Below are 26,820 nucleotides of genomic sequence, written 5' to 3'. Positions count from 1 at the left end.
GCCATCTCTATGTCGCATGTTCGTAAACGGACCACTAAGGACGCCAGAACTCTAATTCTATCCTTTCTCACCGAGCAATTGGGGAGGGGGTGGGTGACCCCCCCCCCCCCCCCTCCCCCAGAGAGGCTTATTCTTGCACATTCACGGCAGTAAAGCTCGCCTTCAACGGAGCGATGCTAATGACGCCATTAAGCGAAGCCCACAGGTCCTCACCCTCGGAACTCTCCTCAGCTTGTCGTTTGATATCACCAAGCTGCGGCGCCCACCGAAACCGATACGTACGCGACGACGATGCCGGCGCCGACATGGCCAACTTCTTCTCAGGGTCGGCGGCAGAGTCCTCGAGCACGGGAACGAACAAGCCCCCCGTGACCCATCTCCCCTCCGCGATCTTGGTCAACCTCACCGGCGCCTCACCGACGTCGGCGACCATGGGCACATTGACGCTGTACACCTCCACGTGCGGGTGCCACTCGCTCGCGAGCTCCTCCACGAGCTTCACGGCCCGCACGCACGCCGCGCGGACGGTCGCCGGCGGTTGCGGGTCTTTGCTCCCGAAGCTGAGGGCCACGGCGCGGCGCCCGCACTGCGCGGCTTCCAGGGCGCCGCCGACGGTGCCGCTGCCGAGCGCGTAGACGGTGCTCGCGTTGCGGCCGTGGTTGGGGCCCGATACGACGAGGTCAAAGTCTTGCGGCGATAGGTTGGGCGTGTGGAAGAGGCCTAGTTGGGCGCAGCTTGCCGGGGGCCCGTTTACGATGAGCCAGCGGTGGGTGCGGTCTTCAGTCTCGCCGCAGCCGGGGACGCTGCAAGTTTCGTTGGCGTCATCTGGATAGAACGACGCTGGACATCTGCTCTCTGCGGTCAGGGTCTTGCCGACGGCGTGGGCTTTTCCGATCCAGGAGAGCGGCTTGTCGGGTATGACCACGACGGTTGTGTGGCCCGCCTCGTTCAGGGCGGTGATGAGGGGTGCCAGGTAGGGCGAGACGGGGGACGGGGGACCGTCGTCGTTGACTACCTACGGACACGGAAGAGGGAGAGGCGTACTCATCAGCTTATTCGATGTTCCACCCCGTACGTTTGTAACCATGTCAGCCGGGTATAACCCACGCATTGTGCGTATGTGAGTAACCCGGCCAAGGGGGGGGGGGGGATAGTAGGCCAATTTATTTACCAAGAGCCGCATTGTCGCACGTCGGCGATGTCCTAAGGACAGTGAGGTCCAAAGAAAACAAAGAGATAGGAAGAGATATGCCGAGGTCGGGCAGCAATATATTGGCAAATCTGGCGCCGACGCGTTCGGCCTTTCTGATGCCTCTCTTCTCTGGTGGGTTTTGATGGGGTAGTGCCGTAGTCGTAGTGGTAGTACGCCGTAGATCCAAAGCAGGCTGCCGCCGAGCCGCAGCAGTGACGGACAGAAGAATGCAGAAACAGGGATCAGGAGAAAAGAAGGCAACCGAGGGCCAAGATCAGGCTGCCCGGCTGTGGTTCCGCGGATGAGGCAGACGAAAGGAAAAGATGGTGTAAAGGAGAGTTTCCGGGACAGACTGTAGCTGGGCGAAGTATGACGCGCGCGCTTCGGTCACTCGAAAGAGGGAAACATGAGAAAAGGGCTGGCTGGTTTGGCTGGATTATAAGAGACAACACCAAACCGGGGGGTTACAAGAAAAGCTCCGATGTGAGGTATGACTCTTACCGTGGTCCATGGGAGAACCCACAGGGCTGATATTCTGTGTTTACCTTGACCCTCTAGTCGGAGTAAAGAAGGGTCTGTTTTGTGTCGTGTCCTGTCATGTGGCACGGTATTGACTTTGTCCGATGATTCTGAGAAGAACTGAAAATTGATGTTCCCCTCCTCATCCATCCCGGCCCAGTTCTTGTCTTTCGGTTGACCCCGCCGACCACGGAGTACGGCAACGCCGCATCGGATGGATCTACGAAGGGGACCAAGGTCGAGTGCACGAGAAGGGAAAGTCGAGGTAGATGAGGGTGGGATACCTAATGCCTCCAATGTTCGGATCAAGGCCACAGTCCACACACACACACACACATACACACACGCCATGAATGCCATAAATGCGACTCAGAAGCAGCCAAAGAACTTGGCACGCTTGTGGGCTTGTGGGAAATACTTGAACTTTGGGACGAGGCGTCCCGAGTCGGTGGTGCGCCTTGCGGTTTGCCCAACGTGAGCTTCTGCAGGCTCTCTCTCTCTCTTCTCTTGGTCCACCACACACTCGCCCTGTCTCTATGGAGTATGGACTACGAGATGGTGTAGTGGAGAGGAAGTACTTAGCTGGCACCCTGCTCATGTACCCTCCTCATGTACCCTCCTCTTGGACATCGCAACCTTGCCATGTACGGAGGGAAACCAAACATTGGGACGAGGAAAGAAAGTGTCTAAATCATTGGACGAAAGGCGTGCGAGAGAACCAAGAACCGGTGTAAGCCGCCATCTGCCGCCCTATATCGGAGCCCTGGAACTCCCTTCCCCGGCGCCAACTTCTGCTGTAACACACCGAAAGGCGTGCACGTTTCCCCTTGCCTAAGGGGTCTGGTTGGTCCATTTAGTCCCCTGGGCTACACTAAGGAAAGCACCGCGCAGATGCCACAGCAGAGACACACAGTGACGGAAGCTTTCCTCTCGTCCGCTTGTTCCCACACTTACACACACACTTACACACACCCTTCGTCAACCACATGCCAACAAGACAGACAGACGGACAGACAGACGGCTCCAATGAATCTGATCAAGGTCCAGCCAAGCAACAGCAGAGCCTCGTCTTGTCAACCCAGGCAAACAATACCTTATGAAGGGCCTCCCATCCCCTCCCCAGCCTGTTTGGGGCACTCACTTCCTCTTCTTGCCACACTTCTGGGCAAACTCACTCCAACACAGCCTTCTTGGAATAAAGTAGGCATTCATCATCAAAGTCATCTTGACATTTCACACTGGTATGGCACACTGGGATAACATCAGGAACAATACCCCATTCACATGGGCCGGGCAATCGGCCGACGACCCCTTCAGCCAACAACAATGGCCAGCAGCAGCAGCAGGCCATGATGGCTCTTCTGCTCAGCCCATCGGTCCCGCCGGCCTCCTCAGCACCGACGCTCCTAGAAACGATGAGTCCTTGATCAAGTGAGTTGAAGCCTCGTTGTCTCCTTTGCCCGAGACACCGTCATAGTCATTGTCTAACATGGCTCAGGGACTTTTACGACGAGCTTCCAGATTATCTTCATCAAGCCGGCGTCTCCGCTCTATCGTCCACTTGGCCGCCTACCCACGCGGCAGTGGCAGACCAGAACGATCTCCCTTTCGACCTCGCCATTGACAATGGCATCGAGCTCGACGCCGCTAAACCTGTGTCGTCGGAGCTGGCCCGAACAAGCAGCCAGGCGAGCTCGTCTGGCGTCGATGAGGAGGAATCCGTCGTCTTCAGCCATGCTGGCGACTTTAGTAACGGTGTAGGCTTCGATGACAGCTTTGGACAAGGCTTGTTTGGCAGCATCAACAGCCCGAGCACCACCTTCTCCGACGCCATCCTGTCTGCGAACCACTCCCTTGAGAGTAGTCCCATCGTGAATACTAGATGCCCATATCTCAGCTTGCAGGTAGAGAGTCCCGTTTCTGGCGCTTCGTCGGCGACGGCGGCCAACACCCCGCAATCATCCGTACTCGGCGTCGATGATGCCTTTTCCGACATTGGCTTTGCTCCCGCCGATACGCCAAGAAGCGTCCCGGGCCCGCATGTCAGCGCCCTGTCGACGGGCTTGGCGAATCAGACTTCGTTGTCAACCAGCTTGAGTCTGAGTCCTACTTCGCCCTTCTATGATCGTTGGGATTCTGATGTCGGGGAGGGGAGGGTTGACGACTTTGACCGTCTGATGTGGGGCACTCCATCGCTTTCCGAAGGCTTCATCCCGTATAACGCGAACCAGTTGGGCCCGTCGTTGGTTATTGTTCCACCCGATATGCCCGACATTCACATGGGCGACTATGGCGATAGTGCGACTCCCGACGCGCCTTCACCCTCGCAGACGCATCCCATCGACTACTACCTTAACGAGATGTACGCACCTCCTAGACTAACACAACCTCGGAGCGTCCCAAATACATCGGCAGCACAGAACCCTGCCGTAACCGCGGCGAGTGGCCTTCTGGTCCCGGGTAGGAGACTCAGGAGACGATCAGACCCGGTCCGTATTGATGCAGTCGTCAGAGGACAGGTCCCCAGACTTCAATCGGCAATGAGCAGCACCACTCCAGCATCGCAACGCAGAAGCCCTGTTCAGCGTACCACGGCTCAGTTCCTGTCTGTATCTGGCGCTTCTCACTTCCAGAGATTGCGCCCATCCGAGCCACCAAGGAGGTCAGGAGTGACAGAGCCCATGCCCATCGTGGCCCGCCCAAGAAGGTTGAGCAACAGCAGCAGTAGCAGATCCTCTGATACACAAAGCCTCGTGGGCCGGCCCGGTCGGTCAGGCCCGGCTCGCGGGCGCCGCCACGGCCCGATGGACCCCGTCTCTCGTGGACAGGCCAAGGAGACGCGGAACAAGAAGATGGTGTGCATTCGCTGCAAGCATTCCAAGCAAAAGGTAAGCACTTGTAACCAAGGCAGTCCGTGGTACTTTTCACTAACCTGTACCCAGTGCAATCGAAGTGATGATTCCTCTCAGGGCTCTTGTACCGGATGTGACAAACACGGCGGCTCTCAAAGATGGCCCGGGCCCTGCGTCAGAGCCCATTTTGAGGACCTTATTCAAGCGGGAACGTGTAATTACATCTGTAAGTCAATCCTTGGAGCACCGATATCTTCCACGTGGAGACTAACCATCATGCAGCCCAACACGCCATCTATCATCCGACCCGTGACAACAAGACCCGCATCCGCAGAGAGCTCCCTAGGCAAATTCAAATCGACAATCTCATCCACAGGGTAAACCGCGCGCGAAGCCATTTCGATATCCGCGTCCACCAAGACGGCCGCCCCATCTATGTCCTAGACCTCGACGCGTGCCACGAGTACCTCCACGGTCTCCGACAGCAGATGGACGGCAGCGAGTGCAGCTTCCAGGCCTTCATCGACCGAGAAATCCTGCGCGTCGATCCCAAGACAGACGACTGGGAGCGCTGCATGACCCAGCTGACGACGTCGCGAGACGATCCACTCGCCTTACTCTGCCTCGTCAACAACATGCCCAGCCGCGCGGGCTTCTCCTACGTCTCCAAAAGGCAGTTCACGCCTATGGGCACACCCGTGGAGCAAGCCCTGAACCCTGAGAGTCCGCTCGAGGCCGAGAACCTCGTCCTCGCCGCGCAGCTTTCGAAGCTCATGTGTCGCAAGCTCGAGGTCAAGGCCTACGGGAACCTTCAGCGCCTCCTGCACGAGTCGGGGAACATGGACGACGATAAGGTCCTCCCGTTCTTACAGAGGCTCGGTCGGATTCTCCTGACGCTGCGCTGGCGGTTGTCGTGGTGGGCTGTGGTACCGGGTGACGCCGCCGCCGTGTACGACCAGGCGGACGATGATGCGAGGAAGCAGGCTGTTCACACAAGAGTACAGTCTCTGTGCCGGATTCTCTACTTTTACTACTGCTGCGTACGCAGGAGGTTGCCGGTGTGGACAAACGTCGATGCGCTCAGGGGCATTCACTCACGGTACCCGGACACCGAGGCCGAGATTTGGGATGATTTTCCGGGAAACGAGAGCCTGGAAGGGTTTGATGCGTGGATTGAGCGAGGCACGGGGCTTATTCGCGACGCTGGGGTGTTGAGTCGATTGCGCGCCATGGGGTTGACTGCGTGAGAGAGAGGGAGAGAGAGCGTGTGTGCGGTATGCATTTCTTCCTTGTTCTTTTGAGACCAGTGTTCGTTCTCTGTTCTACGTTGTCTTGATTACGATCTTTTCAGCGATGTAGGCGTTTGGAGGTTATCTGCTACAAATTCGGGAAATGGGGAAACAGCACACTCGTTGGAAGATGTTACTTGAGATCCAGTTTGGCGTTCTGTTTTATGACTATATGAGATACCATAGAGGAAACGGGCGTAACTGGGAGGTATAGCAAGCGTCTGTCTTTTCTAGACATACCATACGACCGCCTTTTTTTTCGATGCCATGTCTTGGAAATGTTCTTGTGAACAGAGCAGTATGCCACCCTGATTGTGACATGATGCAGAACCGGACCGGGCAAAGCACCACTCATTCAAGGTGCTGCTGCTGGCCTGCTCAATTCTGCGAAACGTCTCGATAATAGTGTTGTAATCGTATTTCGCCTTCCAGATCTGGACATTTAAACTGCCTACCTTGGCTTTCAATTTCCTGGAGTGTGATTTACTACATATCTTTCAGTTTCACAGCTCTTCCCGCGTATGATGCTCTAATTCAATGACGCTACTATTACTGCTGATCCGGGATGGGAAAAAAGGCTCCCCGAGAGCAAAGGAACCCAGACTGTCCGGGTTTCCGTCTTCATAGAGGATGCACTGATCACATTCGTACTTGCCATTCACCACCACACTACCCTTGACATTCAAAAAGGTAGAGCACTGCTGGCCATACGCAGACTTTCTCTCACTCCTACCATGCGTACGTTAGGAAGGCAGATGGGAGCTCCTGGTAAGGTGGTCGTTGGTGGGACCTTCTGCGTGATCTGGGCAGCCTAGAGCACCCCTTCCCAGTCAAATAACTGAGCATTTTGAGGTAGGTACTTTGGGAAATGTCCAGCCAAAATCGCTTAAATATCAGGGAAGGGCCAAGGGAAATCACCTCATCCAACGCAGTTGAGAGGAGAGACCAATCCTTCCTTCTGTTAGAGTGTCATGTTTTTTCCGGACCTACGATGTAGGTTTAGACCTGAGATAGGCACGACCCGTTGGAAGGCTAAGCAAGTATCACTTCCACGTCTCTGACATTTCGTCGGGACCTCTGAGGCAACATACCCGGGAGCTTCATCTTGTCGATGTCCAACATCAAGAAATGAAATTACTTTGGCCCAAACACATGAGATGTACGACTCGGTGTCCAAACTCGAAGCCTCTGTCTTTGAGGAAGTCAACCCTTCTCGAAATTCGTTCCTAGAGGAGAGAGAAAGTTGAGAATCCCGTCCCATCCCATCCGCAATGCTCCCCACCAGACCGCAACTGATCATCCACAGATGCCATGCCCAAAGCCGTTTAGCGTTTGGACTACCCCGGTCACAATCGAGCACCAAAGCTCCTTTAGCTTCGGCCTTGGGAGAGACAGGATGGGGACCCTGCGAAACCCTGTCCAGACGGTTTTCTCGATTCCCAGCCATCCATTTTTTGGTCTTTTACATGCTTTCACATGGGATACGTACCAACAACATGTGAGACCAAAAGCAATCAATTGGGATCATGTTGGAAATACGAGAGGAGTTACATACATCTCAAGAAAAAGGCGACACACAGGACGACAAACCAGCGGTGAATGAACAAAATCAAAAATCAAAACAACAGACAATTGATACGTTGCAATCGAGACGTTGGGACTTTGCACAGTCAGGCTCTGAAAGACTCATACAACTGGAGACCGTCCACTTCTCTTCAGCATCCAGACAACTAGAGTCACCCTCATTCGCCGAACCAAAGAAACCAACAGGTCCAACACTTGCTTCCTGTGCTCCCCTCCTGGCCAGACCTGTTCTCTACTACGTATATCCATCGGAAGCGGACACTCGCACGCAGGGCCACGCATTGAGTCGCAGAAGAGTCCAAAAATTTGGTTGCGAATTCCCACATTCCGCCGTTCCCCGTCCACTCACAACTTTTCAGCCCCCAGTCCGCACACTAAATCTTGCCATTTGCCGAACGAATTGCTTGCGTCGGAAATCGCTTGCATATCCAGTGAAGAAAAAAAAACGAACCCTGGTTCTTGCGCACGCGAGAGAGTTGCGAGAGCCTACGAATTCACCTGGCCTGGGCCCTTGAAAGACGTCTGACTGTTGACAAGCTGGCAACAACACTGGAAAGATCCACGATCAGGTTCAAGGTGTCGAGGAGATATCCACGTTTGGGCTGAAGTTGTCCAGCAAAACGAACTCCATCCAGAGTTCAAAACCTAGGGTGTACCCTCGTCGTTCTCGTCTATCTATCCCCATTCTTCGCCTCCTGGTCTCTCTAGACTCTCGTCTACCAAAAGCACGAACCAGTTTCCCCTCCCCCCTCCCCCTCCGGCCTTCCCACCAGTTCGCGAGCTTCAACATCGCTCCCCTGGCGAGTCCATCCAATTCAATTAGACCCCATGTCATAAGGCTACGAATACAGCATAGCCAGCTCTATCCGTACGAACGCCTCATCAAGGCTCAAGACAAGACAAGACAAGACAACCCCCCAGGCATAGTAAAACTCGTCTCCGTGTGTAACGCGCCACATCCCATCCCGCAAACCGTACTCCCCGAACCAGACAGTGTCGCATTCTCCAGCCTCGCACAAGGGTTTTTTAATTCCCTCCCCGGACTGGTTTGGCGTCTGTGGGTTTCCACCGCACCGTCTCACCACCTCCACGTCTCGATAGCTCTCCGACTCTCACTCTCACTCTCACTCTTCACTCCCACTCTCTCACTCCTTACACAAACCTCTCCCCTCCTCCACCTCTCAACCTGAGCATCCACAAGAGCTCGCCTCTCTCACCACGACAATCACAGCTTGATCCCAGCTGTGTCCCTCCTCCTTCATCCACTCACCACCACGACCTCACATCCCGGACCTAGTCTCCGTACGGATAGTCTCAGCCACCCACACCCACCCAGCAAGAAGCTCTCCCACTACAGAGAGCTCTCCCACACCACCTACAACACCTACACCGCAAGACAATCGCGAGACACGCAACATCACACGCAACATCACAATGGGCTTCTTCGACTTGTCCACGGGCAGCGTCATCTCCGGCCGCTCCTCCCACTCCCGCCGGCACTCCTCCCACCACTCCAAAAAGCACAGCACCAAGCACCGCTCCCGCTCCCGCTCCTCCTCTCGCTCCCGCAGCAAGCGACACAGCGCGCCCAGCATCGCCGCCTCCATCTTTGGCGGCGACGACTACAAGAAGAACAATGCGTCGCGCGGCTCCTTTTTCGGTATTCCCAATGCCTCGCGCTCGTCATTCTTCGGCTTCGGCGGTGGTATGTCTGTCCATTGAATCCTCGACCCAGCCTCCCCCTCATCCAGCTATTCTACAACTCAGGGAACTCAATTCGCTTTCCCCAAGGCCCAATACCTTGGAACTAACACGATTTATCAAGGCCGCCCCTCGTACTACAAACGCTCCCCGCGAAACGGCTTCGTCCAAAAGACCCTCAAGCAGGTAAAACGCCTCTGGCGCGACCTGGTCTACTACGCCAAAAAGCACCCCTACAAGGTCGTCGCCCTCGTCATCATGCCCCTCATCACGGGCGGCTTCCTCACCGCCCTCCTCGCCCGCTTCGGCCTCCGCCTCCCGCCGGGCATCGAGCGCATGATTGGCATCGGCGCCAAGGCCGCCTCGGGCGACTCCATGGGCCTCGTCGGCGAGGCGGTCCGCATGGCGAGCGGCGGGTTCGGCGGTGGTGCTGCCACCCGCGCGCATGTCGAGAGAGGGTACGATGGAGATTATTCGTGGGAGAGGAGGAGTGTTGAGCGGGATGGTGGTGGTGGTGGTGGCGGCGGTGGTTGGGCTGATGGGCTTATGAATGGTGTTGCCAAGATGTTTGTCTAAACCCCGACTCACGAGGCACCGGGAGCAAAGAGAACGAACGGGCAAGAACTATGATTGGTATGGGTGGACATTCTTGTTCAGCATTTTTATGACTGAAGAGCGTTTTCTTTTCTGGTTTACGGGCTTTTTTTTTTTTTTTACTATTTATCCTGGTTCGTCCCATGCATTGTCCTGGGAACTGGCCTTTGGAAAAATTGTATGCCACGTTACGACCGTGCATGGCGCATTTACATATATACCTCTAGATATATCAAGATACGATTGATGACCTTTAAACAAACTTGTCAAGGGGAGTACGCATGGAGACTAGAAGCGCAGAGATGCAGGCAATGGGAGAGCAAGGAATTCATTAAGAAATACGGAGTATCGTTTCTATTATCGGTACTAGACACGGCAGACAACTTTTGACCCAGCCCTCGACAGCGAAAAGACTACTTCTTCTTGCGCCGACCACCGGTAGGCTTCCTCTTGGACGGCGACGGGTTGGCAGACTTCTTACCCCGCGAAACCTCACGTGCCGGTTCACGGGCGGCAGCCTCCTCCGCGGCAACGGCCTCCTTGCGACCTCTCCGCGTAGTCGGACCGGATGACGGCGGACGCTGCGGCGGCTCGACGATCTGAGCACCGTTTCCGATGCCGTCGCTGGTGCTTTCCTCGCTGCTCGCCTCACTGCTTTCTTCGCTGCTACTCTCCTCGGGTGGCGGCCCGCGCGGAGCCCGGCCGCCTCGACCCGTCGGAGGCGCAACGGATGTTCGGCGCCCGTCGGTGGAGCCCGATACGTTGCGTCGAGCGGCACTGGCGGGACCTTCAGTCTGGAACTGGAATGGGTCAACGCCATTTCGAGATTTTGGCAGAGACGAGGTCGAAGAAGCAGGCGACATGTTATCCGATGGCAAACGCTGGCCTGGAGGCCCCTGGACGTAGGCATAGTTGAAGGGCGACGAGCCCCTCTCGCCCATGATTCGAGACGTCGGTCGCTGCGAAGCGGAAGTTGCCGATCTAGGGCGGGTGCGCGAAGCGTTGGGCGGCGGAAAGTATCCCATGGGCGGCATCGCACCACCGTCTTGGACATTGGCGAAGGTTCCAGGCGACGGATGGCGGGGCAGATCGTCCTCCAGAGCCAACGTAGGCGACCTTCTGCGAGAGGAGGTTGGCTGGAATTGCGACAGCGGAATGGCGAACCGCTGCTCCTTTTCGCGCCGCTGCTTACGCTCCTGCTTGCGTGCTTCCTTTTCAATGCGCTTCCTCCGTCGTTCTAGGGCGGCCATCTCTTCTTTGCTAAGGTTGACCTCGAGCTTGCCCCGTTCTTGTGCACGTCGAATACGGGCCAGAGCTCTGTGCGCGAGCGCCTCATCCCGCTCTCTCGGAGAAAGCTGATCCCAATCAATCTCTTCTTCCTCTTCTTCGTCGTCTTCCGAAGAGGACTCTTCCGAGTCCTCGCTGTCGTCTTCGCTGTCGTCCTCGTCATCGTCCGAATGCTGGTAGTCGTATCCTCTACGCAATGCCGTCGTCCGGTCACCCACGTCTGTACCCGTAAAGCGGAGCGGGTCGCTTGCGAACCGCTTTCCTCGCGAAACCAAACCAACGCCTTGTGTATCTGAATTGTCCAATTCCGTCTCCTCTAGCTCCTCGACAACTCTCGTCCCGTCCTCCCAGGACCCCTGTTGCGCAGCTCCCTGTTTCCTCCGCCCGCGCCTTGATGGTCTTCCCCACTGGGGCGCAAATTTGGGAGCTCGCGGCCGACCATCTAGACCGCCTCCCCGGAAAAAGCCTCATCGATAGGCTTGTCCATAAAAGCAGCGTGGCCGAGGATGACCACGCCAGAAGCACCAACGAGCCAGAGCAGCGTCGCGAAAGGCGAGGCGTACAGGCCCAAGGGCACAGAGATGACGAGAAGACCGGTCCACAGTTGGGATGTGGTGGCCTTGAAAGAGCCGATCTCGAGATCACGACCGTCGAGCTTGCCAATGAGGAACATGCCCGCAATGACAAAGATGATGTCGAAAAGCAACAGCCAGTTGGTCAGCAGAGCGTAGATGCTGAGCATCAAGAAGACGACGCTGTAGTTGTTGGAGAAGTAGGAGAGGTTGTAGTTCCATCGCGACTGGACCTCGCCAAAGTTGGCGGGCTTGGAGAGGCGCTTCATGTCGAAGAACTCGCCGACAGGACGCAGGTTGGCGAAGCGGCCGCTCAAACCGCCGGAACGCATGCTGTTGAAGCGCTCCTGCAGGCCGAGACGGTTCGTCAGGGCGTCGATGGGGATCTGGATGCGAGCCATGGTGTCGGTGTTGGATGTGGAAAATGCGATTGATGCGCGTCGGTAAGGTGGAAGGCGTCGGTAGAGGAGGGTAGATGAAGATGCAGAATGTCAGGGGGAGACTTTTGTACGGTTTGTTGATCGTCACACAGGAAAAGACCGTGTTCTATATGAGCGGGTGCAGGTTAGCGGGATGCATGCACAGGGTGGATGGTATCGGTATTATAGGAAGAATGGTGGATTTGAAACATTTTGGGAGGTTCAGGCCATGTGTCTTTTCAGCTCCATTCCTCGTGGAATTAGCTTTCCTGACGCGCGGAACGGAACACGTACGCACCTTGGGGCGATGAGAGATACCTAAGGGGCGGTAAAGGCTAAAGAAAGCTGCCTTGGGGGATGGGCAAGCGTGATGCTGCAGGCAGAATTTGGGTACCCAATGCGGTAGAAAGTTGGTGCTGACTAGGCAGAGGCTGAGCAAAGTCGATGAAGGCGTTTGGTGATGATGGTATTGTTGACGTTGGTCTCGTCGTGGTCGCGGTGGCTCGGTACTGAGGAACCGAAGGCGATCTTTTTTTCTCCCGTCAGCTTTTCTTTTTCCGTACTCGGTACCCAGGCAGGGAAAATCTCGGTAGGTGCTGAGCAAGGCAGTGTGGGCTGGATCCGTAATCTCGTCAATTCAGTTCAGGGGTGGGGATTGGTGATTGGCACTAGAAACCGTAAAACGGCACGGTTTCCCACACGTTTGGTTGGCGTGGGAGAGGAGAAAGGGGGCCCCTGTCCGGTCGTCCGTGTTCCCCGTCTTGGATCTTGAGTTTTCGGGTTCGTCTCGTGGGAGTTGGGTAATGAGAAGGGATGAATGGATATATTGTTGTAGAGGCTGAGACTGAGGGAGGTGCATGCTCGAGCAAACGCTTGAGGAATTCGCTACCTTGGGCCGAATGCCAGACGAACCATGATGCGGGAAGGGAAGGTACCGGTAGGTATGTGAATCATGTGATCAAGGCAGGGGAACGAAAGGGAAGGAAAGGCCAAAGGGCAGCTGTAAGAGATGGAAGGAGGCCTAACTCCCCAAGAGCTGGAAGAGGAAGGCGACGAGGGAAACATGGGATGAAAATGAGAAAGAACGTCGCTTACCTCTTGCCAACTTTGTTGTGAATTGACCACTTCCTTCCCTCGAAACTCCCAGTGTTTTCACAAGGAAACAACACTTTCTCTGCTTCTTTCTCTTTCTTCCTGTTTGTCTTTCTTTCCTATCGTGACAATTCCCGTCCTTCGGTCGCGCGGGGGGCGAGCTGCGGGGCTCGCCCTCTCGTTGGTGGTTGGTTGACCTCTGTATTCCTTCCACGCTCGGAAAGAAACAAAAACACTCAAAGGCTGTAGTGATGCATCTCCCGCTGGTCCTCCATCCGACTTTGTCAGTCAGAAGAAGAGGAAACACAACCGGTAAATGACAAGACGATAGGGAAGAGAAAGGGAAGAATCCGACAAAGATCCGACCACCGAAGGGGATATGGGCAAGCTTAATGAAGGAAGCGGAGAGAGAGAGAGAGACAGCCAACTCAGCTACCAAAGAGCTCTGACCGCCCCTCCATTAACCAAGGAAGACTTTTCTTTCTCGTCATGGTGTATCTGACTTTTGGGCTCCAACTAACACTACTCCGTACACCGCACTCCGTACCCAAACCACCGCCTTGCTTTATGACACAACCGCCCGCTACTACTACCCATTACTTCCCTGGTTTCTATTTCCCGTCGTTGATCCCCCCGCGAGTACGGACGCATCCGGACGGGGGAGCAAGACAGACGAGAAAGCTTGAGAACCACATCCGAGGATAGCTCAGAGCCCATAGGTAGCTTCAAGCTGGGGCGACACACAATCCTCAATTGGGCTCCATGGGATAGGACAGCGCGGCAGCTGGATCATGGAGGGGGACCCCTCTTGCATGCCTCTGGCAAGTCAGAGCCGGCCAAGTCGCATTCAAGGCTGTCAAGCCGGAGTGTGTTTCCACACCGCATGGTCGTCTGTCTCCAGACTCCGGTTTCTAGCAGCATCTTGTCTCTCTCCCGAGCACCCACGCATCTAGGTATGCACCCGTCTCCCCAAGAGCGAGACGGGAGTTTCTACTGAAAAGAATCTGGAGGCGGTGGGAGAAAGCAAAGGCTGGAAGCTCTGTTAGACTCCCCCTCCAAAACTAAAAGACAACCACCACTCGGTCGACGATCGCCCCAAGGACCAATGACGGACTAGCGGTACCTAACGATGGCGACCCAAGCGGCAGACCCCCAAGGAAACCCCCAGATGGCAAGAATGACACTAATGTGAAGAAGAAGCAGCCATCGCCCGCTAAATCGTGACGTGAGGCCAATGGGCTGGAATGAAAGAAGGGATGACGGCCGAGCCAAAGCAGACTTTTTTTTTTTCTCTTTCTTGCTCGTGGCTCTCTCTCTTCACCTTTCCTTACCTTCCATCAAATCCAGCCCGACCGCGCCACGCCCTTCGATGCCTGCGGCTTTTGTTGGTGTCTCAAGGCAAGCTCAGATATTGCCAGGCCCACGGTTCGCTCGCCAATGCGCCATCACCCTCACGTCCATCCATACCTACCTTGCGACGATCAACCTCCCGAGGCAGTTAGGAACATATTCCTGCGTAGGGTAGCGTGGGAAGCCGATAGATAGGCAAATGGCGTGCGCCAACGCAGTAATGCATTCATGCGGCAGCTCGAGGAAGAAGATCCGGGTCGGAGCTTCAAGCCTTGCAGCCCTCAGGTTGTATTCCGTGGCGCTGATTCTGGGAGTCCAAGGTAGAGTCACAGTCACCTACCCAAACGGCACAGCTTGTGTGGGTAACCTCCTGCTCGCTTAATGAGCTTGGGGCCTCTGGATTGAGAGCCTCGGGATGGAATCCAAGTAGTCGCAATGCTCAAACGCTTTGTGGCATCGTGTATCCGTACGCTGCCGCGGTATCTGTGTTCGCCTGTTAGCTACCTTCCTTACCTACCTTATGCTCAACTGCTTGCTTCATCTTGTTTTGCCCAAGGTCCCGTCATTTCCTCCGATATTATTTTGGGTACGTACTCTGAGCAGCTTGCTAGGGTAATCACCACAAGCGCTTCACCAACTTGGAAGCTACGGACTACCTCGCCTTAGGTAATCCTGGAATGGAAGGGAATGAGACACCTCTGGAAGAATCTGGAGCCCGAGACAATACGTATCATCTAACAGCACCTCAATCTTTCCTTCTTAGAATGCAAAAGAGTCCAATCGCAACATCTCTTCGTCACAAAAAATCCCGCGGCAAAGCATCAGATATTCCCATCTCTAGCTGAGGTCTCCGTACAGAGTACACTACCTTGCCTACTAGGTAGTAGGTACACAGTCAGACAGTACTTGCTTCTTCCCTTACCGTCTCTCCCGCCCGCCGTCAGACTGTCTTGTCTCGCCGTGCCGCCGCCGGAGTCTCAATGACAGTTACAAACTTGGAACCCCAACTCTTTCGGCGTCCACATGATGATCAAAACATGAACAAATCGTTTGCTTCGAAGGGTCAGGTTCCTCGCTCGCCCGCTCGCTCAACCGTCATCACATTCGCTCGTCACCAACAACATGAGCTGGGGGGTATATAATTAATCCCGAGATGCAACTGGACCGTCGAACCGTGAGGCGGTCTCCACCCCATCCCCACAAACTGTTGGAGCCCGCACCTCCTAGGCTCCCATGCTCGGTGATCATCACGAAATCTTGTCGAGCCCACTCGGGCCTGAGGCCAGGTCCTTGACTCAGGGTCTCGCATCGTCTACCATCCATGATTCAACTTCAACGCGGCGCAAGGTGAAGAAGCTCAGAAATGTAAGCAAATTGTGGCAGGTTAAGAGCTGATGATACCTGTCAGCAGGAAACCCCGTTGAGATATTTATTCGGCTTGAGCTCATTGTATCGTCCGCAGGATCCGTCAATCAGTCGCAGCATCGGGGCCCATCCCATTCGGACGGATACACTTCTCCCCTGCAGACGCCTACCTCACCTCTTCCTTCGAACGAAAATATACGTGGACCTCTGAGGTGGAGGTGGTTGCTGCTGCCACCTACACAGTACTGCGTAAAGCGTGTACTGCTGACAATACCTTACCTTCTTCACCTTCCCCTGACCTTGCACTTTGTTCGCACCAACGATCCTTTTCATGAAAGTTCCTTTCCAGCATCCGAACCAGAGCGCTACCAACGTCATCTCCCGCTGCCGCTCATCAAGTCGTTGCACCAATGCAGCCCTCTCGAACTCAGATTCCCAGACTCCTCCTATCCGCGGACGGTGAATGAATGCTCGAGGCTCAATGGAAGGCTCAAGCACTCGTCAATCTCGCCTCGTCTCATATGCTTCAAACAGACCCGTCTGTCGTCGTTGTTCATGTCGTCTATCGGAATGATGGACACGCACGTCCTTGATCCTGGTCGCCTCTTACACCCTCTAGGCTCTGCCCCTCCGATCCCAATCCTTTTTTTGAATTCGGATAATAAGTGACGGGGCAACTATTATTTATTACCATTTATCAAATCTATTCTCATCCCGGGGCAGCACACACACACACACACGCACACACTCACACTCTCTCATACTCACATGTACACACACTCCTAGCGCCTCTATCATACTCCTTACCCTGCCTTAGCATAGGGACGCATACCTCACCTTTACGGCTATAGTCCAGCAGCGAGACGAGACAGATGCAGGCTCGCCCGCTCATCCAACGCACGCTACATGCCGTGATTGCTCTTGCTACTGCTGCTGCTGCTGCTGCTGCTGCTGCTGCCGCCGCCGCAGTTCCATCACATCTCATCCCTCACTCCCGCCAAGTCACTTGGTGTGGGAGGCTAGGAGCCACACCCAGACATCCTGACACCCCCCTTTACCACCCCCTCCCTCTCCCCCAAGGCGCCCCGAAGGAATCCAAGAATTCAAGGACAAGTCTCAAGAGACACTCCCCCCCTTCTGCTCGAGAACGAAATGGGCGAACCGTTCTTCCCGGGGATTGGGCAAACAGCGTTTTAAACCCCGCCACTCTCACCAGATGCGTTGCTACGAACAGGATACGTACCATGACCTTTTGTAGCAGTTGTGTCGCTGTCGCATGAGCTGCTGTTGCTGTCCTGGTTGCTGTTAGCCGTTGTAACTTGTTCAAGTTGTTCCTACGGGTACTGCTGTTGATGTTGCTGCTACATGATGCCCCCTACCTTACCATGCGGATACCTTGGCTTGACTACCCGTATTACCCTGCTCTTACGGATCACCCAGAGCAGATATGGTACCTTTTCTCAACGCACCTTTAAAGCAATCTTGCAGTAGCAGTCGCAGTAGCATTTGCAGTCACAGTCACCCCCCAATAAGCGAAAGTACTTTTAGCTGTGCCGTACGAACGGCCGCCGTACCTGAACCAACCTGGGACCTTGCTCAACCTACCTAGTCTCTTTGGTCCCTTGGAATTGGCCCGATTGATCCTCATGCTCCTGCTGCTACAGCTGTTGTTGCTGTTGCTGTTGCTGTTGCTGCTGCCACTCCTGCTTTGCTTTGCCTCTCTTGCTCATTTTTTTTTTTCTCTCTCATTTTCCTTTTGACCATTGTAGGTAGGTACTAAGTTGGTTCGTTCTTCCCCTTGGGTTGGTTGGTCCGCCCGGGTTTCGAGCTGGTTGGTTTGCTGTGGTGTGTTGTGTTGCGGCTTGCCCTGGGAGGGAGGTAAGAGGGGAGGGGAGGAGAGGAGAGGAGAGGAGAAAAGCAATATTCATCTCCTGGTCCCCAAAGGAAGGAACGAACAAACAACCGAGCATTAAAGACCTTCCGTCCTGTTCGCAAACTCACTATTTTCATCCTTTCCCGTCGGGGGTTTGGAGGCCCAGTATGAAATGATCCCTACGTCCAACTTCTTCCCTCCTTCACCATCATCACCAACTACAACGGCACGCCAAAACCAAATCCAACCCATCCCAGCCTTCCCGTCCGTTCGTCTGTCTGCCTTTCCCATGACGGCTCCGTGATCCGTCTGAGTCTCACCTGACACGGACGACGATTGCTCTTTCTCTCTATCGCCGTACCAAATTGCCCGTATCTCATCTTTCTTTCGCCGCGCACCCGCGGCCTGTTATGTCTCTAGCCAAGCCCAAAGGTTTGTTCTCACTCCCTATTTCTGCGTTCCCTGGGTTCAATTGATTGCTCTTGATTTTTCCTTCTTTTTGTTTGCATTATCTCGATTGCCGACGTCTGGATCGACTGTAGGCCTGCTACGAAACACGGGAAATTGGCCATACGAGGCGCGGCAGGATGAGAGAGGAGAGGACAGATTCGCCATGCCAGGATTACGGAGAGAGCAAGAGACACAACGCTGATTTATATCCCCGGGCAAAGAAACCACGTTCATGATGGCCCCTCCAACAGCCGCAAAAAGACCGCACGCCGCCGTGAGCAAAGGTAGCGCAAACATGTCTACCATCGAACCATGGTAAGTCTCAATTTGATGACAACAGCACAGCACCTCTGCCGCTCTTTTTTTCTCCCCGTTTACATCCATCGAGAGAGCATCCAAGAGAGCCCCCTCCATCTTCTCACCCGACAATTGAAGACATGCCGCGAGTTTTCTTTTACAGCTCTTTTCTCAATGCTGACCCTTTCTCGCGACTCAACCATAAAGGGCCGAGCTACCGTATCCCAACTTTGACTGCTCAAAGTACAATTACATATTGACCGACGACGGCGGGTTCTGGCAATTGCAACAACAGCATTCGCCCTCAGAAGAGCTCCCCAACGTTGTACCGCGCATCGCAACGAGCAAATCGCCCATACAAAAAGTCCAAGATATCGAATGGACCTGTCTATCGGCAGCATGTCCTTCGAAGCCATTCAAACGGAAAGTCGACCTCGACAAGCATTACAAACAGGCTCATGTCGATAGCCAAACCACGGCGCCTTCGCCCGCGCTCTCCCTAAAAGATATCACGCCCGCGACAAGCACCAGTAATCCAAGTCCCAAAATCACAACCAAGAAACCGCCAGCTGGCACCAGCAAGGCTAAGGGCAAAGCTGCGGGCGCAGGAGCGGCAGGGGCGACAGGGACGGCGACGGCGACGGCGACAGCGGCGCAAGGGAACAGGAATAACAGCGTAAACGGCGCGGGCAACAACAGCATCAGCAACAAGGACGGCACCGCCGGGGTCTTCCTCTGCGACTATCCGGCATGCAACCGCAAGAACGAACCGTTCAACCGCAAGGACCGGTTGCGCATCCACCTTACCGACGTCCACAAGGAGGACGTGAGCGCAAAGACGTTTGAGATGACGGTCGCGTGGCTGCAGGAGCGCAAGATCTATCCCAAGTGGTGGCGGTGTTCCAAATGCCTCGACAGAGTCAAGATCGAGGAGAGCGGGTGGTCATGTCCGCGGGACGGGTCCAAGGTGGAAGACATACGGCGCGAATTTCGTGAGAAGCAGCATAACATGTGAAAGACGTATCGCGGCGTCAGCATCGTCCTTTGTGTCTCACCGGATCGTTCATCGCATCCCACCCCCATCATCGCCATTTGCATCGCGTCGCCACACCACGGGGGATCACAGGTTATTAAAATCGGAGTTCTTTTTTTCATCGCATTAAAAAGTTATCTTCCGGGGATGGAGGAACTGGCGTTTTTTTTTTACATGTTCCAAGGCCCGGTTTGGGCCTGGTCCTATTCTATTCGATTAAGAGTGGACGGGAAGTACTAAGATTGGGTTACGATATTCTGGGAATCGCGGGAGTCTCTTCATTTCTTCGAGTTCGTTTTCAGCCCTCCTGGCATTATCGCCTCCACTGGGCTTGTTGTCAGTAACTTGATTCCCCATCCATCTTCTAGGACAGATTTTGCTCCGTCTGGGTAGATAATTCTGGTGGCCTTTCTCCCTTTTCTTCATGCCATCCATGCTGGCACTCTATTAGGAATGATGACACGATTGGGGGTTTTTCCTTCTTTCTGCCCGCCTTCTTACTGGGATAGGTACTGAACCCAATGATGAGAAAAACCTAGATGTTGTCAGATGGGAAGGGACCACCATTGTCGATCATTGACCCGGGCAGAATTCCACTTTGTTCGTAAGGTAGGCGAAAGGCAGTAAACCGGATGATTTTTCCAACATTTTTTTCTCTTTCTTTCCCTCTTTCGAAAAAAGTTTCCGACGAGACGGGACCCCGCTGTTCATCTCGTCTCGTCTCATCATTCCATCCATCCCTTCGGCATCGCCTCGTTTTCGCAGAGTTACTCGTTTACCTCTACGGAATATCCAGCAGGAGCCCACCTAGCACCAAGCTGCACTTGAGTTCTTGAACACCCCCCCCCCCCCCCGTTCGGCGCCGATCGCAAGCTGGTCAACGCTCCCGATCAAACCCCCCCGGAATCCCGTGCATCGTATCCGTAGGAAACTCCACCCTTGAACCTACGGAGTAGAAAGCTTTTTTGTCAAGAGATACATGCGCGCTGAAAGTTTCCCGGAGAAGACCGCTCGTCTTAATCCCACGCGTGTGACGAAAACTCTACTTGTTCTCTCTCTCTCTCTCTCGAGCGAGCTGTCATTGCCAAATAGATTGCAGGAGAATGATGAAGCCGACCGGATGGAAGGGAGGGAGGGCATGAAAACGGCCTGCAGGATTGGGGGCCGAGGGGTGTGTGGTGGCCTGATGTTTGAAAGGTACCTTGCTGCGTGTATGAAGTAGGGGCGCCCCGGTTATGTGTGAGCGTGTGAGTGGTGCTGCAGCTACATACAGCCTCCGAAATCTGGGTTGAATCCAAGCTGTGGTCCTGCCTGCGTCTCTCGGATTTTCTTTGGGGTCTCCGTCTTGATGCGTATGCTTGCTTGGCTTCTCCATGATTGGAGAGGAAATACAGGAGAGTGTGAGATCCGATGCAGCCCTTTTTTTTTTTCTTTTGGGTAAGTTTGGAAAAAGAGAAAGATGGGGGGGGGGGGGGGGAGGGGGGCCCTGTCTTTCTGGGGGTTTTTGTATGGTGTTAGTTGTGCTATGTTTGTTACGGGAGAAAATCGACGAGGCAGGCCTTAGTGTAGTGTCTAGTTTTCGTTTTTGTTATGCGTTCATGAATGAAAAAAAGCGGGTGGGGGGGGAGGGGGGTAAGGTGCGCCCTGCTTCTGCGGTCTTTTGAATTAGGTAGCGTCCCTTTACATTGTATCCCATCACCCTACTACGAATATGTGAGGTTTTTTCCCCAGTGCGCCTATTCTCCCACCCGTGATCAGGATTCCGAATTTTCCCCATCGTCCTGCGGTTTGCTTTCCTTTCGACTTTCCCAGTTGGTTTCAACTTGGAAAGCGTTTGGAACTCGATTATGTGAGTGCAAAGGGAGGGGGGGGGGGTGTTGCCTTTGTGGACTTCCTCCTCCTTTTCCGTGTGTTCCTGCTTCTCTGCTGTTCGGTGGTTTGGTCCCCCCGGTGCTGATGCTGCTGGCACGAAAATCTCATTGTTGGTCGTCCGCGAGAGTCAACTTTACTCCGTGCTCCGTACACCGCGCATTTCGAGGTGTCCGCCCCCCGGGTCAAGTAAACTCGAACCCTTCCCCGGGACGCCGATCGAGTCGGATCCCCCTCTTACTAATCGAAAGGGCACCCTTTCAAGTCATTCGTGTGTGACGATCCCGTAGCGCAACTTACACTACGGAGTAGAAGAAATAACAGGACTTGAAAGTTTTGGGATTGGACATGCAGAAGGGGAGGAAAACTTGGGGATAATTCCGTGTGCACGTAGGCAATTGAGACAGTGAGATCTGCTCTGGAGGATCGACAGGTTTGTGGGGGGCCAGATACGGGTGTTCGTGTTCAGAAAGGCTGTATAACATACAACCCAGTGACGATCCTGTTGATCTCATCCGTCTTTGAACACGGAAGACGGACGCAGAAGGAAACAAAACATGGCATTTGGCAAAGTGTACAACTATGAGGCTAAGGCGCAGTCAGCTTAGAGAAGGACAGTTAGTTATGAGCTGCTCATATAGTGATTTCCTGCAGAGCCCACAGAATAATCAGGTGTGTAGAGTCCATTGGCATACGTCTGGCGAGGACTACACTTTGTGACCATTCATGTTAAGTAGGCCTAGAATTCTATACATGCAAAAGAAGCAAAGTATGTACATTCGATTCCAGATCAAATTCCCTTGGAGTAGACGTCGGGGAGTCAAGTGACCTGAAAACTCAATTGCCTTCAATGAAGAGCAGCGTCAACGAAACCGAGTTCGTCTGACAACCAAAAGGCCGAAATCCCCGGTATCCCAGAACCACCACGTAGGGGATACCTCTCTCCCGTCCCCGTGTCCGTGTTCCAGACGAATAATGTGCATTTTTCTCAAGCAACCCTCCTGAAAAACGCCGTGCCTGATTTTTTAAGAAATCCCTTGAACCCTCCCTATGCAGCCATAAATGCCCTTCTAACATCCTTGTATCATGAGAATCGTGTCCATCGTTTCGTACCGCACCAAAGGCGGCCGGTGGAGGGCTTTCTTTTTCTTAAGCGAGGTAGCGATACGTCGGCGTCGAGGCATCCTCTACGCGCTCGAGATACTCTCGCACAATCAAATCCTCGATTCGCTTTTTGATGAGACTAATCTCGGGTTTGAAGCGACCGCTGAGTTGATCAATGACCTCTGTAATGAGCTGCGAATGACCAAGTTCCTTGCGTTGCCTATGATGGGGTTAGTTTAGCCAAGAGACAGAACATCAAGTGGTGGGTAACGTACTTCATGATGCGGACAAGAGCGGCATCGATAACGTGGGCTCGAGTCTGATTGTTCTTCTCTTCGGTTGCCTTCCGTTCGTCGTCGCCCTCGACCTTGCTGGTAGCATTGATGATGGGTGCCTTGATACGGACAGTCTTGCTGACGAAAGAGGCGTTGAACTTGAACTTGTCGCCGGCCTTGATGCCCTTGGTCGCGGGTTCCTTGGCGAGCACTCTGGCCTTGGGAACGATGGACAAAGAAGTCAGAGTTCTCGCAAGATCTGACATCGGGATGTTGGTCTTGGCTTGAATTTCCTCAAGAGAAAGCTCTTCGCCCTCCTCGAGTTCGTTGAATAGCAACAGCACCACCATGCCATAGGTCGGCACGTTGATCTCGTACTTTCGCTCTCGCGCCAGGGGTCCCTTGCCTCCTGGAATCGCGGGGAAGGTACACCGAACGTCCGCGCTGCCGGTGGACCCGAGCCAAGTGAGCTTGCGGCCGCTGCGGTTGGTGAGGTAGTACTTGAGTAAGCTTTCCTGGAGACGCTTGATATCGTCAGGGAAGATGCAGCCACCACTTTCAGAAAACTGTGAGGTGCGACCCATGATCTCGGGAGGCCATGAGTTGGTAGTCAAAATGTTGACAGCCAGCTCGATCTGCTTCCGAGACACGTCGCCCAGTCCCCTAATATGGTCGCGATAGCCTGAAGTCAGCTCGGCAGATGACTCCATGTCTCTGAACATGCCCTCGAACTTGGCCGTGAACTGGTTGCCCAACTCCTGCTTCATTCGAGAGATCATTGACTTTTCAACATCATGACTCTCCGATTTGTTGTTGAGAAGACGCTTGGCCAGGTGCTTCTGGTAGTAACGCTCAAACAGATCCTTATCTGAGAGATACCGGATCACAGTAATGGCCTTCTCCAACACCGCCTCGGTTTCGGTCTCAGTCTTGCCGCGAATGCCGCGTCGAAGATTATCGTCAATGAAGAGCGATACGTATTCAGAGCTCTTGGTAAACATGTTGATGAAATCGGAAAAGCTCTTTGTGAGCGAGGTTTGGATAATCAAATCCTCTTGGAAGCACTTTTTCCACAGATTATCGAACTTATCCTTGAGCTTGAGCACGTCGTCAACCCACTTGATCGCCGCGGCCGTCTGCTGAGCCGATGAGCTCAGCGCCTTGGCCTTCTCCCCGCCCTCATTATCTTCTCCGTCGGCCGGCGCAGACGCTGCAGAGAAATTCGTCTCCTTGAGCATCTGCTCAATCTCGAGTCCCAGTTCGACCACCCGTGTGGACAAAATCTTTTTGAGAGATGCCTTTTTGGCATCAACCCTTGATACCAGTTGGTAAAGAATTGTGAGCTCTTCCTCACGATCATAATTGACCATGGACTTGAGCCCACTTCCTTCAAGGTTCAGAAAATCGTCCAGATGCGCCGAAATCAACTCTTCCTCAACGACCTTGATGGATCTCTCTCTCGTCTCATAATGGATAGTAGTGTCGCATCGGTCGTTTTCTTCTTGTAGTCGGCGCTGAGTGTGCCGCAGCCAGGCGCCGGCGTCAGCCTCCCGGAGCAAGCGTTCACACTCACGCTTGTAGTACGTTCGCTCGGAGTCAAGGTAAGCGGGCTCGAATACCGTCAAGTACAGCTTCTCTGCCTCTTGCTCCTCGTCCGACTCGTAGAGAGAATCGAGCATCCTTATGATGTTGCGCAACAAATGCCGATCGATGGTGTCACCATCGCGCTCCATGTTGACGTGATCGAGGATGACCGAGTTGAGGATATCGAATACAGTATATTGACCTCCTGAGTTCAGTGACGCTCGCAGAATATGGTCACGGAACAGGCCAATCGTGGCGGTGTAGATGGACGGCCGACGAGCATCCTGTGTGTAGCCGCGGTCGAGGTACATCAATATATCAGCCGTCATGTTCATTGACGTGTTGTGATGCTCCCATGATTTTCTGACGCCGCTCAGAAAGTGCTCGCCCATCTTGCGTCGTTCGTTGACCGAAGTAGCCGCACCACCCATTGCAGCGCTAACGAGGTTGGCCGTGACCAGCTTTTCGATATCGGGAATGACGTGTTCGGAAAAGTACTGCTCTTCGAATTGCTTGACGCGATCGTAGAGCATCTCACCCTTTTTCTTCAGGACTATCTTGTAAGATGCTCGGTAGAGCTGCTCGAATGAGAGTGTGCTGCAGTTTTGGTTGTGAATGTCGGTCAGGGCTTGCTTCAGTGTATCCCAGCACTGCTCGAAATCGCTGGTGTCGATGCCGGAAGTCAACTTTTGACGGGTTAGTTTATGTTCTGAAAGTCTTGCTAGTGGTCATCCAAAGCATCTCAGCGGCCGCCTTGCAGCTTGACGGTTCCTGAACAGTATATACATGACGTGTGCGTGATGAACAGAGACAAGCATGCAAGGATCACAGTTGTAATAGACACAATACTCTGGTCGGCGCTGAAGCCATCACCACTTAAAGCACAAGAGGCAAAAGACACACATTGCAGCTACAACAGGGATTGACCGCTGGAGTTGGGAAGACTTACTCGTCCGGGGCGGCGCGGGGGCCGAATGCGACCGGCCCGCATGGCCGTACCCCCTCCACCTCTACCAGAAATCATCGCGTATGTATCTGTGTATGTCCTCGAGTCGTACCCGTACTATCGCTGCGGAATCCGGTCGTGGTTGGGTGATCGTTTCAAGTCGAGAAAGCTATCGTGGGAAACCTGAGTCGGTGGCGGCGGGGTAGCTCTCGTCAGAAAGTGTGGCGGGCAACTGAGGGATGCTGAATAAAAAGAGGAGCCAGGCTGCAACGCTTCGTAAGAAATAGAAGTGAAAAGCCGTGAAAGCCAGAAAAAGAATAAGACAGCCTGGCTATTGCAGAAAAAGCTGACCGCGTCAAGAACTGCGGTTTCTGCGGCAGGAATCGGGGTATTTAATACAAAGCATCTCGAGGAAGGAAACAATCTCGGGATGTAAGTCGCAAGTTCAGCGAAAGCCACAGCAGGGCAAGGCTGCGGAGCCCCGAGGCCGGAATGGTCCGCGCTTCCCACACGCGAGGCGGAAGGAGCGACCAGGCAGTTGGGTCCAATCAACTAAGTCCTCTATCCTTGCGCCTCACAGCGCTCTAATTGGTTCATTTGGATCGACGCTCTGGACGGCGCGTCTGCGCCACAAGTGGCGGTCGTTTCCATCGTTTTCTTTACAGGGGAAAAAAATAAAGCGCAGCAGTGACACTCCAGAAAAAAATGACGGCATTCCCAGTCCACTTTGAGAACAGCTCAGCCAAGCTCTAGATCTTCTCCCACAAACTTCAACATCAAAGGCTTCCACCATACACCAGCGCAAAGCCATCACCACCACCACTACCACCACCACCACCACTATCCTTCCCTTCGAAAACGCAGACGACACATCACCATGGCCTCGCGCTCAGCATTCACAAAATTCGCGCCTGCGCTGCGACAAGCTCGCCTAGGCGCCTCGCCCTTCAAACGCAACAGCCCAATCCTCTCAGCCCTCCAAAATCAACAAAGACCACCAACTCCCCTGCAACCCACAATCGCCGCGCGCTTCGCCCACACAGTCCCGAAGCCCAGAGCAGCGCGCGAAGCCGAGGCAAAGACGCCCGCACAGATGCGCATGGAGACCTCGCCGCACTACCAGCTCGACTTCACCTGCGTGCCGTGCGACACTCGCTCCCGGCACAAGGTCTCCAAGCAGGGATACCATCACGGCTCCGTCCTCATCACCTGCCCCTCATGCCGCAACCGCCACATCATCAGCGACCACCTGGGCATCTTTGGCGATCGCAAGGTCACCGTCGAGGACCTGATGCGCGAGAAGGGCAGGCTCGTCAAGAGGGGCACACTGGGCGAGGATGGCGATATCGAGTTTTACCCCGACGAGAGCGCTGCTGCTGCTGCTGATGGTGCCGATGCTGATGCGCAAGCTGCGGAGTCGAAGAAGGATGGGTCTGCTTGAAGGCTTTGGAAAACGACTGTAAAATCTGTACAACATGTATGGCAGACTCGATGAGGGCGGTCGAGGCCTCGTTCTGCCAATGGATTGGATGATTGCATATAAAGGCGTTTCGGATACCCATCGACACTCATG

At 54.3% G+C, this 26,820-nt stretch overlaps 7 protein-coding genes across 7 annotated transcripts; 4 read left to right on the top strand and 3 right to left on the bottom strand.

Annotated features, from left to right (window-relative positions):
- Positions 1-127: 127 nt before the first annotated feature.
- Positions 128-1,111, bottom strand: CABS01_02268 (TTL domain-containing protein; the record flags this gene model as incomplete). The annotated part of the gene is made up of 2 exons (XM_060535646.1): positions 128-1,015; positions 1,076-1,111. 2 exons carry the CDS (start codon positions 1,109-1,111, stop codon positions 128-130), a joined length of 924 nt encoding a protein of 307 aa, XP_060395951.1.
- Positions 1,112-2,954: 1,843 nt separating this feature from the next.
- Positions 2,955-5,810, top strand: CABS01_02267 (uncharacterized protein; the record flags this gene model as incomplete). The annotated part of the gene is made up of 4 exons (XM_060535645.1): positions 2,955-3,142; positions 3,210-4,599; positions 4,654-4,789; positions 4,846-5,810. 4 exons carry the CDS (start codon positions 2,955-2,957, stop codon positions 5,808-5,810), a joined length of 2,679 nt encoding a protein of 892 aa, XP_060395950.1.
- Positions 5,811-8,870: 3,060 nt separating this feature from the next.
- On the top strand, positions 8,871-9,713 carry CABS01_02266 (uncharacterized protein; the record flags this gene model as incomplete). Its single annotated transcript, XM_060535644.1, has 2 exons — positions 8,871-9,141; positions 9,262-9,713. The coding sequence occupies 2 exons, from the start codon at positions 8,871-8,873 to the stop codon at positions 9,711-9,713; spliced, it is 723 nt and encodes a 240-aa protein (XP_060395949.1).
- Positions 9,714-10,144: 431 nt separating this feature from the next.
- Positions 10,145-11,991, bottom strand: CABS01_02265 (prenylated Rab acceptor 1; the record flags this gene model as incomplete). The annotated part of the gene is made up of 2 exons (XM_060535643.1): positions 10,145-11,389; positions 11,467-11,991. 2 exons carry the CDS (start codon positions 11,989-11,991, stop codon positions 10,145-10,147), a joined length of 1,770 nt encoding a protein of 589 aa, XP_060395948.1.
- Positions 11,992-18,371: 6,380 nt separating this feature from the next.
- Positions 18,372-19,451, top strand: CABS01_02264 (uncharacterized protein; the record flags this gene model as incomplete). Its single annotated transcript, XM_060535642.1, has 2 exons — positions 18,372-18,454; positions 18,644-19,451. 2 exons carry the CDS (start codon positions 18,372-18,374, stop codon positions 19,449-19,451), a joined length of 891 nt encoding a protein of 296 aa, XP_060395947.1.
- Positions 19,452-22,487: 3,036 nt separating this feature from the next.
- Positions 22,488-25,325, bottom strand: CABS01_02263 (Cullin family protein; the record flags this gene model as incomplete). The annotated part of the gene is made up of 3 exons (XM_060535641.1): positions 22,488-22,662; positions 22,718-24,987; positions 25,251-25,325. 3 exons carry the CDS (start codon positions 25,323-25,325, stop codon positions 22,488-22,490), a joined length of 2,520 nt encoding a protein of 839 aa, XP_060395946.1.
- Positions 25,326-26,124: 799 nt separating this feature from the next.
- CABS01_02262 (DNL zinc finger) lies at positions 26,125-26,688 on the top strand (the record flags this gene model as incomplete). The annotated part of the gene is made up of 1 exon (XM_060535640.1): positions 26,125-26,688. One exon carries the CDS (start codon positions 26,125-26,127, stop codon positions 26,686-26,688), a length of 564 nt encoding a protein of 187 aa, XP_060395945.1.
- Between the last annotated feature and the right edge of the window lie 132 nt (positions 26,689-26,820).

This window comes from Colletotrichum abscissum (genome assembly GCF_030869225.1).
Source record: "Colletotrichum abscissum strain IMI 504890 chromosome Unknown Scaffold_4.1, whole genome shotgun sequence".
In the NCBI taxonomy this organism is placed as follows: Eukaryota; Fungi; Ascomycota; class Sordariomycetes; order Glomerellales; family Glomerellaceae; genus Colletotrichum; species Colletotrichum abscissum.
Note: the sequence above shows the minus strand (reverse complement) of the source record. Positions and strands in the feature narration are given on the sequence as shown.